Source organism: Cylas formicarius, unplaced genomic scaffold (genome assembly GCF_029955315.1).
Source record: "Cylas formicarius isolate icCylForm1 unplaced genomic scaffold, icCylForm1.1 PGA_scaffold_9__14_contigs__length_23061073, whole genome shotgun sequence".
Lineage (NCBI taxonomy): Eukaryota > Metazoa > Arthropoda > Insecta > Coleoptera > Brentidae > Cylas > Cylas formicarius.
In genome coordinates this window covers 1,537,102-1,552,730 of record NW_026844365.1, presented here as the reverse complement: position 1 = coordinate 1,552,730, position 15,629 = coordinate 1,537,102, and the positions used below count along the sequence as shown (strand labels likewise).

General features: G+C 41.4%; 1 protein-coding gene across 1 annotated transcript; it reads left to right on the top strand.

The window, feature by feature from the left end:
• Positions 1-4,416: 4,416 nt before the first annotated feature.
• Positions 4,417-14,770, top strand: LOC132707089 (tyrosine 3-monooxygenase). The gene is made up of 7 exons (XM_060678761.1): positions 4,417-4,654; positions 6,784-6,895; positions 8,371-8,427; positions 9,998-10,484; positions 10,543-10,875; positions 11,208-11,334; positions 14,026-14,770. Exons 1-7 carry the CDS (start codon positions 4,586-4,588, stop codon positions 14,428-14,430), a joined length of 1,590 nt encoding a protein of 529 aa, XP_060534744.1. The 5' UTR covers positions 4,417-4,585; the 3' UTR covers positions 14,431-14,770.
• The last annotated feature ends 859 nt before the right edge of the window (positions 14,771-15,629 follow it).

Here is a 15,629-nt window from a genome sequence, read left to right as displayed (position 1 = left end):
TGTTACAATAAACAAAACAATAAACAAATATTATTATTATTATTATTATCATTATTGTTAGTAAAAATAAACATGGTAATTTATTAATATAAGTTTACATTCAATTTTTTTTATTCTTTTCTTTTATTCTTTTCTTTTCTTGGTAGCGCCCTTTAATACGGTTTGTGGTATTTTATTAAAAACTTTAATGCTCCTGCATATTGACGATTCCTTTCGAAAGTATTGGCGTTCCTCACAAAATTCGAGATCTCCCCCTAGGGGAGATCTTGTTTTGTCTGTTCTCCGTTTCTCTGTTACCGGAGTTTTTTGACGACAACTTCCGAACGGTATAAGCTACACGCTTCAAATCTTTCCCCTTTTTAACCGTCCACGGTGTGCATAAGATATATAAAAATGGCCGCGTTCGAGCTTCGGCGTCCATTTTTTTACATTTTCAACTGTTTTTTGAACGTTGCTATGAAACACGATAAGTGTGCGAAATTTGAAGCTATCGACTTCAAATTTGGCAAGCAAATAGCGTTTCGTCCCCTCACGGAACTTGTTGAAATGGGGTTGGGCTGAGGGGGTCGGGAAGTATTTTTAAAAAATTAAAAATCGCGTTTGCCAGAGTTCAATAAAAAAAAATAATTCTCGAAAATTGTTTACGTAATAGAAAAAATTCTTGAACGAGAAGATCAGCGAGATTGAATGCTATAAATCTTTATTCTTCATAATTTTCAGAAATATGCAGGGTGTGATCTCCTTATAATGGTAATTGACGATAACTATAAGGCTGTGCAGCAGTTCTCAGTTTCTTTCACATTTTCATGCAGTACGTATGGATAGCTAAAACTTTTGTATTTAAGATTTTCACTTATTGGACAGGATGATCAATAAATTCCAAGAAATTTGCGACGTCAAGTTTGGAAGAAATGTGAAAGTCGACACCCGCATTTAAACCCTTGGGTGCCGTCATATATCGGGATATATTTTTTAAAAAAGTTTTTTTGGATTATTTTGTTTCCTAGAAAAAAATATTTTCTCAAAACTGTAATTTTTATTTTAGTCATTTTTTCGATTATATACGGGGTTTTTCAATTGTAAAGTAAACTATTAATCGTAAATCAAAATTCAATCAAAAATCTTTATTAACGTTGATGCTGCTATTGAAACAGATGAATGATGGTGAACTTTGAACTTCCTAATACAGAACCCTGTGGAACTCTATTTTTCAAATGCAATAATCCAGAAGTTTGGTATCTATAATTTACAGCTTGGTAGCTTGCTGGTCCTCTTTAGCTTGAGCTTGTTCTCACTTTGAAAGGCCCCTATTTCTACTATCTGTCCCACGAGTCCTCCTAAATATCTGGGAAGAGGCACCTGTCGTGCAACATTTTTCTTTTCCACCGACCAGGCGTCTAGCGTGGTCTGTGAAGTTCTCAAAGCCTGCTTTATTCATCTACAAAGTTTCTGCAATTATTATGCTGATCCCGCTGGTCTTGGCCAATAGATGTAAAAAAGAAGAAGAAGATATTTATTTTTTCGTGTTCTGCCATCAGTAGCTGTTCGGTCGAATTCGTATCATGCGTCAGTTGTTCGGTGACTCACCCGGATTCTAGATTCGAAACGGATGAAAAATGTGGCAATGATCGTAATGGCAACAGGAAAAAAATATCATATAAATCGACGGCCGGTTGCTTGTGTCTTCCGCTTGCGTTACGACGAGTTGGCAAACGCGTTTTGGGGTGCCCCGGAGATCTCTATCTCGCGGTGAGTCACGCTGCGACCGGCGCGGGGGGATTTTTTCCGAAAATCCCGCGGATATTTCCCAAAACGCCGGACTGGCGCGCTCGCGCCGGGTTATTTTTCGTGAATCAAGTCCAATTACGGCCTGATGGGTTCCTGAGCGGTTTTTGATTAGCGTCGGAAACTGAACACGCGAAATCTACGGGCTATGAGTTTGAAAAAGCGGGTGTTCCCCGACCAAAAGAGGACGCGGCGACGTCACAAGACAGTAAACAATATCGGGCGGCAGATGAAGGCACACTTGGGTACGGTCTGTTCGTAGATATAAGAAAGTGACCAATCGCTTTTGAATGGGATTATCCATTAACATTAATGTAGAAAACACTATTCTGTTGAGACTAAGGAAGTTATAAACAATGTTTATTTGACTCTCATTGATCGTGGTGCCAGCAAGCAAGCAATCTTTAGAAGAAACGGCCACATTGACGAAAATTCCAACATCAACTGTATGGAAAATTGTGAATCAAAAAGAGGTAAAAGAATAACTATTTTGCATGCTGGCTCTAAAGATGGTTGGATTCCAAATGGACTTGCTCTGTCTGCGAAAAATATTAAAGATTCTTCTCTGGATTACCATGAAGACCCCACCGCTTAAGTAATTTAAGTAGGTAATAAAAATAATAAATAAATAAAATAAAAATAATTTGTAATTTCATTTTAGATTTGAACATAAATACATACAGAAATAAATAAATATTAAATATTTATTATAAATAAATAAATACGCAAATTACCTGTTCGGTCATATTTCATTCTTACAGCTTGCCCGGGTGTTTCCTTAATTCGTATCAGTTGGTCACTTTCTTATATCTATGAACAGACTTTACAAATGTACCCCAACAACTCAATTTTTCTTATATCTTTCTGAAAACTTTACACAGGGGTTCCGCAATTTTATTTATTATCATTTAGTATTTACAGATTCATTTTCTGTATATTTTAGTTATGACGTGCACCAAAAAAGTCAACAAAAAATCATTTTTAGTGTGTGGTACACTGGTACCCCGTGTGGTATGCCAAGATAAGTATTTTGATTAGTCACGGTCATGCGCGATACAGTAAATATCAGCCGATAACCGATCTAGAATGAAAACAATTACTGAATGACGATCTCGATAATGCTGACATAGTGAAGAAGATAGTGACGATGTTCCGGGAATGATAGATTCTGAAAATGATATAATAGCAAGAATAAATGGTGAAGAAAATGACAGTAGTGCTGACTGACGACAGTGAAGAAAACTTAGAACAAGGTAGATTATTTCATCGAACCAAAGATAACACAAAATTGGTATAAAATGCCACTTAGACAAAAACGACGAACAGTTGCAAATATAAGTAGGAAAAATCGTGGACTAAATCAACACAGTGTCAATACGGCTTCAAAACTTGATTTATTTAGATTTTTTCTGACAGACAAAGTTATGTAAATAATTGTCCGGCATATAGAGTTATCGAATTATATATAATACCTATCCCTATCTAATTTTTCAGACTTTCAAACTTTGGAATGAAAAACACCCAAATCAAACAGAACCTCTACAACGCATATGGAAACCAACAGATACTGTTGAAATAAAGGTATATATTGGCTTCATTTTAGGTGCCCTTCAAACTTCAAAAGAACCGATACTAATGTTGTGGTGTGCCAAGAGAGGTTACACTAGACCCGCATTCCTGCAACTATAAAGGCGATGTAGACATTACGGATAAAATGGTAAAACAATATTCAGCTCGTCGAATTAGTTTTATGGAATTAAATTTATAGCCGAAATGCACGCGGTGACGTCACAAGACAGTAAACGGTACCGGGCGAGTCTTTTTCCGACTTTCTCTTTCCAGCTCGTTTAGCCGCAAACTCACTTTTCCGCAGCTAACCGGCGTACGTCCTTTTGTTATCGCTGCGACGACATTTTAAAACCGTCTAATTGCATGAGCTCGTTTTTTCACTATCGCCTGCGACGCTAAAATATTGGCTCCGTTTGGGGTCTTTTGTTTAATTCGCTGTCTTGTGACGTCACCCAAGCAAAATCGCCCCTCGAAATGAAAAATTGCGACGATCCATATTCAGTGCCGATCTGACCGGCGGGTTTTACCACCGCGGTTATTATTCACCTGCATCGGTGCGAGTGTCTTTTTTTTCTCGGGGAGTTCCAGCTACCGAGTGCGTGCGTGTCCCCCACCGTCGCGCAGGTAAAAACCAGCTGGCGTACGCGTTCTCCGAAGAATGGCAAAGAGCTGCCGCTACCGAAGCGGACGCGGGCCCGCTATGGGCGACGCCGGCCGGAAGCCGCGAGCCGAGGGAGCCGTCCCACCCGGAACGAGTGGGATATGCGATACCCAACCGAACCCTCGACACGGAGATTATTTATCTGGTCAGTTTAAACCCTCGAGCGAGGAGGTGGGGGGCGATTTGCTACGTCGGCGGATGCCGGCCGCGCGGCCGCGATAGCGGGCCGACCAATCGCGGACCCATCAAACGTACCACTCTCCCACACTTCTTCCTCCGACAGCATCCCTGTGGCGGCACGCAGGTCCGTACCGACGTTGCGACGCCAGGGGAAGAGGGGCGACGCCGGGGGGGGCCCCCCAATAAAAGACTCCGTTGCCCGCCGACCACTTACATTCGCTTCACGGCCACTTTGCGCTTTGCGACAGACTGTGGTGGACACCATCACCGTGGTCGAGCGACAACCAGCTGTTTTTCCTTTCGATCTTTGAGTGTGCGCGCGTTTTACCCGAGGGGTTCGTCGATTAGCGTCGCCGTCGTCGTCGTCAAAGAGCACCAGGTGCCGTAGTTATGGCCGCCGTCGCAGCAGCGCAGAAAAACAGGGAGATGTTCGCCATCAAGAAGTCGTACAGCATCGAGGTGAGTCGTTTTGTGCTGTCACTTTTACTCCCCCGGAAAATGCTGGAAAATAAAATTGGAACATTCAAAACCGGCGATTTTCCACACATTTACGCTTTGGAGTCTTCTGATATTGCCTCTCTGACATCCCTGACTGCGAATTTAGAAGATAATTTTATCCGTACGTACGTACTAAATACCTCTGTGATACTCTCTCATTTTCATTATGCAAGCTGTCTTTCAGCGGTCGGGGCAATATGGCTTTCAAAAAGTGCAGATGTCGTTTGATTTTTAGCCTAAACAAATAGGAACATATTACACATAAAATTAATGTACTTCAGTGGTATTTTATATATGGACTTATCATTTCAGTTGGTTTGTACATGGAATAGCAAACTTTTTTATATATACTTCATATATATAAATTCACAGCCCTTTTCAAAATTCGTTTATTTAACAAGAAGATAGGCGCATTGTTTTTCTTTCGTGGTTCTGCGGGCCACTATGGAACTTTCGCAAAATTTATATAATTTTATTGTTCATACACCCCGTATAAAGTGTCTTTCACGTCTCGTCCAAGTTCAAAGTTACGGCAAACTTTGATAAATATTAAAATTTGTACAAATAATAGCGATTTCCAACGATATTTTTTCAAATATCTCGCGCACCCTGTATGATGGAGGAAACCTGAAGCTCTCTCTCGGCACAATTTACGATACTGTTTAATCCAAATTATCCCATGTAGAGTTTTTTGGTCATAATCGACACACCCTGTACATAATCCAAAAAACACCCGAAGTAAAAGTTATAGCCCTATATCTCCCACTTTTCCCGGTATACGATTTTTTTCAAAATACAAGTTTTCTGTAACCCGTAGTTTTCGAGAAAATTATTTTTTTCCAGAAGCAAGCATCTGGGGTCGATAGCTGCACATTTAAGACACCGACTATATTTTATATTATAGCACGAAATATCCCTGAACAATATATGGAAAAGTTAGATAACAATTTTTTTGCTGTCTGTACGGCGGGTATAGCGATGTCAAAGAAGCTGACAACTGAAACACAGCCTTCTAATTATAGGCAAAGAAGAATCCGTTTTTTAGTTTTTTGCAATTTCATGTAAAAAATATTATTTCCATGTATTTTTTGATCCGGATCTCGTGCCATTTTTTTTTTTTTCGATGTTTGTCATCGTGTTTGAGAAATGATTTTTTTCCGACCTCCCCCCCTCCCAGCCCCCAGTTGCAATAGATTTCGTCAAGAACCAACCTTGAACTCGATAGTTTTAAATTTCGGACACTTATCGGGTGTCATAGCGATGTATTAAAAACAGTGTAAAATCGGGGAAAAAAGATGGACGCCAAGATCCGATCGGGGTCATTTTCTATAGACTTATGTGCGCCGTGGGCTACTTAAAGGGAGCCAAATTTCAGCGTACTAGCTTAAACTGTTAGCAAGTTATTCACGTTCTTAAGAAACGTCGACAGAGAACAGAGATCAAGGAACAGAGAACAGACAAAAAAATGAAAACGTCTTGTGGCTTTATGCACGCGTACTAGTAACTCTAGAGGCACATATATTTTTTATTTATTTATTGGTTTCTGGTACTAGCCTCAAATTTGTTATTATATTTTTTTCATTGGGAATAGTAGTTATATTTACTTTATTTTCATAAGATATATCTATATATTTGATTATTATGAATAAAGTCGATTATTATAATCATACAGGGTCGTTAATTTGTTGATAACAAAGAAAATTGGGGCCAAAAAAAAATTTATACTTGTTAAAAGCAAAAGCAACTATTTAATGCGACCTGCGAGCCGTGGCGACGATAACGATTAACGATAGCGCGGGTCGTCGAGGAACGCCTGGTATATAAAAACTCGCGACAATTTATGGAGGGAAGCGAAAAAAAAAAGGCGCGCTGCCGTAAAATTTTAATTGGCCTCCGCGCTAATTAGGCCGATTTCAAAATGTTAATTGCGCAAAAGCGGCACGCGGAAAACCCGCGGGAACGTTCGCCAAGGCCGAAATGTCTTTGCCGCGTCTCGGGTGCCGGAACCCCGGCAATTTCCTTTCGGTAACGAGCTTCCTTCTCTTGGCCGTCTCGAGCAGACGTTATTTCGATCGCCTTTGTTTTCGCAGAACGGTTACCCGGCGAGGCGTAGATCACTGGTTGATGACGCCCGTTTCGAAACGTTGGTCGTGAAGCAGACCAAGCAGACCGTACTCGACGAGGCACGTCTCAGGGCAAACGGTGAGTCCGCGTTATCTTTTCTCTCAGCGTATCGATTTGGGTTTCTCAATGTACACTTCGTTTTTCTCAGTGTATGTTTTTGTCGAACGCGTACAGTTTATTTCTAAATGCGAAATGTTTTTCGCTTTTTTAGCATAACAAAAAATGCATGCAGTTTGCCTTGCTCTGTTAAACAATTTTTGTTATCTGTGAGTCGTTAGTTTTTTCAACATACTTCTTAATGTACGTTTTTGTAAAACCCATACAAATCAATTTTCTCAACGAACAATTCCATGTTTCTAAACAGTTTTTGTTATTTGCGTATCGTTAGTTATTTCGAAAATATTTCTCAATGTACGTCCTTGTCAAACGCGTACAATTCAGTTTCCTCAAGCAGCAATTTCCGGATTTTCTTTTCAGTGTACAAATTTATTGTTCAACTAAAAATGCGTTTTCTCTAAAGCGCGATTTGCCTTTGTCTGTTAAACAGTTTTTGTTATTTATTATTGTGTTATTAGCTTTTCCCAATGTACGTTTTTGTCAAACCCACACATTTCAGTTTTCTCAACGTTAAATGTTCCTTCCGGATTACGAACGAATTTTCTTCTCAATGTACAAATTCATTACTCAACGAAAAAATGGTTAGCTTATCGGTATACCGTTAGTTTTTTCAAAATATTTCTCAATGTACGTTTTTTTTTTTTTGGTATACGTGTTTGTCGAACCTGTACAATTTTTTGCTGCATTAAAACGAATTTTCTTCTCAATGTAAAGCGCGGTTTTTCAAAGTGTTTCTCAATCCACGTTCATTTTTCATGGTGTGCGCTTTTGTGCGTTTCGAACGGTAAAATTTTTTTTTTCGCAGTACAAATAGAATTTTTTCTCAATGTACACATTTGTTGCTCAAAGAAAAATGTGTTTTCCCCAAATCGCGATGTACCCTTCTCTGCAAAGAAAAATTGTTGTGTGTGGCGCACCTTTCGTTTTTTCAATAAACTTCTCAATGTACGTTTTTATCGAACTCGTACAATTCAGTATTTTCAACGCGGAATTTTCTTTTTTAAACGGAAAATGTGTGCACCGTCAGTATTTTGAAAATGTTTCTCAATGTACGTTCTTGTCAAAGTCGTTCAATGCGTACAAATACATTTCCCTAAAGCGCGCTTTACCCTTCTCTGTTAAACCGTTTTTACTCAATGTACGTTTTCGTCGCATCCGTGCAATTCAGTTTTCTCAACACGCAAATGTCATTATTAAAGATAAAATGCGGTGCAACTTTAGTTTTCCCAATACATTCCTCAATGTACGTTTTCCTTTTTTTTTTTTACTTTGTAAACGTAACATGAACGGATTTTCAAATTAATTTCTCAGTGTAGTTACATTTTCTTTATTTATTTATAATTATTTATTTATGTACGTTTGTTTTGCCTGCTGCACTGTTTGCATTTTTTTCCGTTTTGATTTTTGCACGTTTTTTCTTTTTTTTTTTTTGGTAGACTCTAGCGAGGTAGACCGCGAAGAAGAGAAGGGGACAGACCAAAACGCAGGCGATGGTAAGTTTTGGTTAGTTTAGTTAGTCTACATTTCCGTTCTTGGACCCTATACGCCCGAAGGCGGGACCAAATACGCCGGCCGCATTTTCGAAAAATCGTAACGCCGAGCAATCCCCGCCCCCGCGTCCTGCCATCCTGCCGATCCATCACCCGCTTCATCCGAGCGTGTAAAAGCTTAACCGGTTTAAATTATTGCCGGCAAGGAGAAAAATCGTATTGTGCTCTCTACCCGTCATAATCGCGGGTCGCCTCCCGCCTCTCTAAAAAGCCGCCCCCGCGCGAACGCTCTTAAAAGCGTGTAAAAGCCTTTTCACTTCGCCTTGCTCGCCAGAAGGTTAATATTTTTCGGATCCGGTCTGATAATTTCGCCCGATTGCGGGGTCGAGACGCGTGTCATTGAATCGCTGATTCAAGATTAGACGAACCTTGCGACTCGCCCGGTTTTCGGCCCGGATAACGCGCTCGACCGTTAATCATTTAACGATGCAGGTTGCGACACGCGCGGTTCAAAACGACCCATATTAACGACTATTCCCATTCTAATGTAATCGGGCCTTGAAACGCTGCGAAAACATCGTAAAACGCGAGCCCATTTACTTTAAAACGTCGACCGGCGAACGTAAACGTTATTAACGGTTCCGGGTGGCGATTTCCTGCACCCCGATACGTCACAAGCCCCATTTCGCTCCGCCGTAACTCTCAACTTTTCCATATTTCCCCTTCCCTCGACATTTACACTCTAAATTCCCGTTTCCTGCCAATCAGAGTCACAAAAACAAACGTTTTACTTACTTGTTTTTCAATATTACCTTTCGTTTAACAATTCCTTGCAAAATTCCCATTTTCTTGCCACCCAGTTTTAGAAAAATAAACCTTTTTACCCCTCTTACTTTTAATTTTTTCATATTTCCGTTCGTTCAACAATTCCCTGCAAAATTCCCATTTCCTGTCGCCCAGCATCACAAAAACAAACATTTTTGTGATTACCCTGTTACCGGTTTCCTGCACCTAGGCACCCCACAAACTCCACTTCGCTCGTCCCTAAAGCCCCACTTTTCCATATTTCCTTTCATTTAACAAATCCGTGAGAAATTTCCATCTCCTGCCATCCAGTATTAAAAAAGAAACTTTTTAACCACCCCATTGTCAATTTCCCGCGCCCGACTCCCCCCTACTTCGCTCCACCCTAACTGTTAATTTTTTCTCATTTCCGCTCGTCCAACGCTATATTTTCTTTTGTTCAACAATTCCCTGAGAAATTCCCATTTCCTGCCACCCAGTATTAGAAAAATAAACTATTTAACCGCTTTGTTGCTAATTTCCTCCGCCTCTGCCGGTACCCCATAACCTCCACATTTGTAACCCATGTCTTCTCAATTTTCCCACATTTCCCCACTATTTACAACACACCATATACGATATTAAATTCCTGTGCTTTGTACCCGATCCCGACATTAATGCTGAAATCTTCCGTATTTCCCTTATTCCTCAATTCCCCCGGTTTCGATACCCAGCACAGCAGTACTCTTTGCCCCAAATAAACTTTAGAAAGTAAGGAATTTTTGTTTAGACACCGGCCTCACCGAAGAAGAGGTGGTGCTGGCCAACGCCATCTCGGAAGACCCGGAGGCGGAGAAGACGGTACAACGCGCGGCGCTGGTGCTGCGCCTGCGCGAAGGCATGAACTCGCTGTCGCGGGTGCTGAAGAGCATCGAGAAGTACCAGGGGGTCGTGGTCCATTTGGAAACGCGGCCCAATCAGAAGGACGGTGGCCAGCTGGACGCGCTGGTCAAGATCGACATGTCGAGAGTGAACCTGCTGCAGCTGTTGAAGAACCTCAGACAGTCGATGACCTTGGATCACGCCACGCTGATCGGCGAGGACAACATATCGGCCAAGAACCCGTGGTTCCCTAGACACGCGAGCGAACTGGACGACTGCAACCACCTGATGACCAAGTACGAGCCCGATTTAGACATGAACCACCCAGGCTTCGCCGACAAAGAGTACCGGGCTAGGAGGAAGACCATCGCTGAGATCGCGTTCGCCTACAAATAGTAAGCCCCTCAGTTGTCCATAGTCGGAGGCGACCTTTAACCCCCGGGTTCTTTGCAGCGGAGATCCCGTCCCCTTCATCGAGTACACGGAGACCGAGAACAAGACCTGGAAGTCGGTGTTCACCACGGTGCTCGACCTGATGCCGAAGCACGCGTGCGTCGAGTACCGCCGCGTCTTCAAGCAGCTCCAAGAGGAAGGCCTCTTCGTCGCCGACAAGATCCCCCAGCTCGAAGACATGTCCAAGTTCATGCAGAGGAACACCGGGTTCACCCTCAGACCTGCCGCCGGCCTCCTCACCGCCAGAGATTTCCTCGCTTCTCTGGCGTTCCGCATCTTCCAGAGCACCCAGTACATCAGGCACGTCAACTCGCCGTTCCACACCCCCGAGCCGTAAGTACTGGGAGAAAAAAAGTGCGTCCGAATTGGGCTGTGTGGGGTGTCTAACGAAAGGGCTCGGCGAGGGGGTCGCGGAAACGCGACGCCGCTTCCCGGGGGGGCGGCCGCCCGCAACCGGGACGCCGTTTTCCCTCGGGAGCGGCGTCGACGTCTCGCGTCAAAGAGGACCGGGTTAATTCGATTGCGAGTCCATTATCCTCGTAGATGGCGTCGTTAATTGCCGTTCCAGGGACGGCGGGGTGGGCTTGGGGGGGGGGGGGGGGTTAGGGGGGTCAAAAGTATTATACGACGGCAGGTAATAGGATTTGGGCTTTTTAATTTTCCAGCGATGCGATCCACGAGATATTGGGGCACATGCCGCTGCTGGCCGATCCGAGCTTCGCCCAATTTTCGCAGGAAATCGGCTTAGCCTCTTTGGGAGCCTCCGACGAGGAGATAGAGAAACTGTCGACGGTGAGTGAATTTTTCCTCTCCGACAGGGTTTTATCGGCAGAAATTTCTGCCGTATACGTGAAAGCAACGACCCTATACGATAAAGAATATTTATAAAATGTAAAGTGTGTTCCGATGCTTTACAAGAAACTTTATATATACAGGATGTCCAAATAGTGTAGTAGTATTATATCTGTTTTATTTTGTCTTTTAGAAAAAAACGTTGAATACGAAAGTTATAGAAAAAATATACAGGGTGGTTCGTAAGTATGTGGGAAGCCATATCAATATTTTATAATCACCCAATGTATGGTGAAAATACCGAGTGTTTTCGGATTTATAGCCATTCTTTCGTCCCGTGTTTAGCATTCTATATTTTTGACGCCGTTCGCGACAGCTGCAATCTTAATACGCCAACAATTTTATAAACTGATTTATTTATCCAATACTTGTCTTGAAGTTATCTCGAATCGTTTATTACTATTACTAATCTTTGGTATCTTGACAATATAAATTTTTAAAAAATAAAAGAGCAGTACCTTTTTTCCCGAAGAATTTCAGTTGATGATCCAAGGTGTCGAACGCTTTGCTATAGTCCAAGAGTATGAGACAAGATTTTAATTTAGAATCCGCTGCTCTCAATAAATCATCGGTAACATGGAGCACGTCAGAAGTAGTGCTGTGAAGAGGTCGAAAACCAGATTGAGTGTCTGTGAGGATTTTGTTATCGTGTAAGAACTGACGAAGTTGTTCTGGCTGCAATTTTATACTACCGTTAGTTATTCATATTAATGCTATTGCAATTTTATTAAGCATTCCCTATACTATAACTTATTAAAATCCCCACAAGCCAACAAAAATAAAAATAAATATGTAAATTTTTAAATTTGTAAAAAAGAAGTTTCCTTTCCTTCCATTAATTTAGATATTTTGCTTTTGTTTTTTGTCAAAGTCAAAGTAACAGAAGAAAATGTTAAAATCAAAAGTGATAGAGGAGACTAAAAGAAAACAATTTAAAATTTTCAAATACACAGGGTGATTCATGAACTTATATTTTTTAATCAATCACCAATCACCCAGTATAAGGTTGTTATCGTCTATACTGAGTGTTTTTAAAATTTATTATTTTCCGTTTATTTTTGTTTAAATCTTGGAATTAATAAATTTTGTGTTAACATGTAATTCTACTTAATTCGATGTTTCACTTTAGGTTAATATTTATGTTGTTGTGGTTTAAAAGTTTTGAGTATTTTCTTCTAACAAATACCAAGTAAATTGCAAAATCATTAATAATAGTAATTATTATTTTTTTATACAATAAATACAATACAATTAAAATCGTTAACCCCAGTGGCGTCCCAACGTCGACCGATATTTTCGAGAGAAAAAAAAGCGTGCGCCGCTGAGTTTCGTATTTTTTCGCGTTAAAAGGCAAGAAAATGGCAATTTTTCGACCCTGGGAATCGAGATAGAAGCCAGGGGGGGAGTTAGGCGCGTCGCCAGATGCGCCTTTTGCATAACCCACGCCATCACGGTCAAGAATGGACACGCTCGAGCGGCCGCGCTAAATCGGCCATAGAATGCGTACATGGCCGCGCGGTCCACGTCATCGCGAATCTAGGTCTCCCGATTGGCGTCGTCAAAACTTGAAGCCTCGCTGCTTTTTTCTAAGCGATCGGATCTCTCGTCGTTCTAATCGTCGTGGTAGACGACCACCCATACACCGTCTCACCGAGTCCTTTAAACTCGATTTGCCTTTGCTCCCAATTATAACCTTAAACATCATCAAACCGGCAGATATAAATCTATAACCTCACTTTCTGCTTCGAAAGTTGACCCTTTAAACGCGATTTGCCTTTGTTCCTAGTTATAATCGGTTTCCTTTCACTTAAACCGGCAGATATCAACTTAAAACCTTTTTGCTTCGAACGGTGCCTTTTTTTAGTCGACTTCGGTCGCATTCCAGTCAAAATCGGTTTTTCCGCCACTTATCAACTACATACCTTACCTTCCGGCTAAATGCAACCAGGAATACAACAACAAAAGTCGCGACTGACCTCTATATATGTATACTATGCACGAACGTGCCACAAATAGACGTAAATAGATGGTCACGTGCAAAGGAAACAAATAGCAGCTACTGTGCCGCCAACGTGATTGCTGCGTGAACTAAATTCGACTCTTAAAATATGAATTTGCGAGAATTCTCATAGAAGTAACTTTTGCGCATGATGATTGCGTACGTGTGATAAAATATATAGCAAATTATTATTAAACGTTAATATTAACCATTAACCATTCGACTTATAATGACACAGATAATGAAATAAGCATCGCAAAATATTATTTTAAATAATTAAAATAACAATTTACACAGTATGTAGATTTAAAACGAAATCATTGAAAACTGTAAATTGTAAGGAAAATCTTTTTTTTTCTGTTAGCGCTATTTTTAGAGTCGAAAGTATTATGCGGTATCAATGTAACAGGTTTTCCTATAAAATGCAATGTTTTAATTTTAATTAAACTAACCAAAAGCCGTTCAATCTTAAATACCTTGGTTCATTGGTGCCAAAGGGGACATTCATATTTATTTTATTGTAAAAAGTTTACCAGTCTTGTTTTACAAAAGGGAATAGAGAAATATCACATCATCAATATCTTTTTTTTGTCTATGGGCGTCGCATAACCTCGCTGTTATCTGTGCCGCAGGTGTACTGGTTCACCGTCGAGTTCGGCTTGTGCAAGGAGGAGGGCGAGACCAAAGTGTACGGCGCTGGACTCCTGTCCGCCTACGGCGAGATGCTCCACGCGCTGTCCGACAAGCCTGAGCACCGTCCGTTCGATCCCGTGTCCACCGCCGTCCAACCTTACCAAGACCAAGAATATCAACCGGTGTACTACGTGGCGGAGAGCTTCGAGGACATGAAGGACAAGTTCAGGAGGTGGGTGAGCGCGATGTCGAGGCCCTTCGAGGTGCGATTCAACCCTCACACCGGCCGGGTGGAGGTGCTGGACTCTGTCGACAAGCTGCAATCGCTCATCCAGCAGATGAAGACGGAGGTGCTGCACCTGACCAACGCGGTGCACAAGATGAAGACGCCCGGCCTCCAGTAGACCTCTGTCGCCGTCGCCGTCAAAGTTTTAGGTTGTGTTATCGCGAAATCATTTGTTAGTTTGTTGTATAATATATTCTGAATTATTTATGTAAAATTAGGCGTCCCGGAGTCTCTATGTAGTAGTCGTAGTTTTCGGTAGGTGATTCAAAAGTATTAGCCGTCGAGGTTATCGCGGTCGACGTCGTAAAAGACAGCGGAGCGCGGGCCCCACCTCCCCTCCCAGCCTCCAAAGGCTACCGCTGCCGCCCAAGTGTTGTACATAGATGTTAACTGTTAAAAATATATATATGTATACGAAATGGATATGTACTTATGTGACAATAAATGTGCAATATTGAAACAAACGTGTTGTTTTTCCCACCCCAAACCCCCAAGGGGTGCGTAGGGGTCGATATTATTGTCCCACACTAAGTTAGGTCTTCTCCTAAGTCTCTTTTTTCTTTCGTACCATTGCGTTACTCTCGTCGTCCATCTATTATCCGTTATTCTCGCCAAGTGTCCTGTCCATTGTCATTTGAGGGTTTGAGGATTCTTTTACGGTCTCTCTTGGTTACTCTACTATCTCTAGTGGTGTATTGTTTATTTGTATTTCTTGTGTAACTATCAGTTCATTATACGAGGTTAGCGCCAAAATTTCCCGGCCTGTCGAGTGTGCGCGGTCTTTTTTGGAACTCTGTGGGTCGGAGATGAAATTATGGTTCTCTATTATGACCCTCTATCGAAAAAAGAATCAATGGAGTGGCGTCGTCAGGGTGAAGCACCTCCAAGAAAATTCAGAGTCTACCAGTCAACAAAAAAGATGATGGCCACGGTCTTTTGGGATTGATACATTTAAAGAAACTAATACCACTGTCAATGGTCAATATTACGCAATATTATTACATAAATTACGAGACTGCATAGGTGTAAAACGTCGAGGAAAGCTGACCAGAGGCGTGCGTCTTTTGCACAAGCTGCCATTTTAGAGTGTGGGTTCCAACAGATAGATCATCGTCCCTATAGTCCAGATATGGCCCCCACCGTCTATTATTTGCTTGGATATTTGAAAAAGGACTTACGTGGACGGCGGTTTAACGACGAAGTTGAGTTAAAAGAGGCTGTTTTATCTCATTTTTCAGACAAACCAAAAGAATATTTTTTAAATGGACTGAGTTGTTAATAAAGAGATGTAATAAATGTATTATATGGAAAAATAAT

Excerpts from the sequence above, each read along its gene's own strand:
- LOC132707089 (XM_060678761.1), top strand. The coding sequence starts at position 4,586 with ATGGCCGCCGTCGCAGCAGCGCAGAAAAACAGGGAGATGTTCGCCATC. Across the intron at positions 6,896-8,370 it reads GGCACGTCTCAGGGCAAACG|ACTCTAGCGAGGTAGACCGC; the intron begins GTGAGTCCGCGT and ends TTTTTTTGGTAG. Across the intron at positions 8,428-9,997 it reads AGACCAAAACGCAGGCGATG|ACACCGGCCTCACCGAAGAA; the intron begins GTAAGTTTTGGT and ends ATTTTTGTTTAG.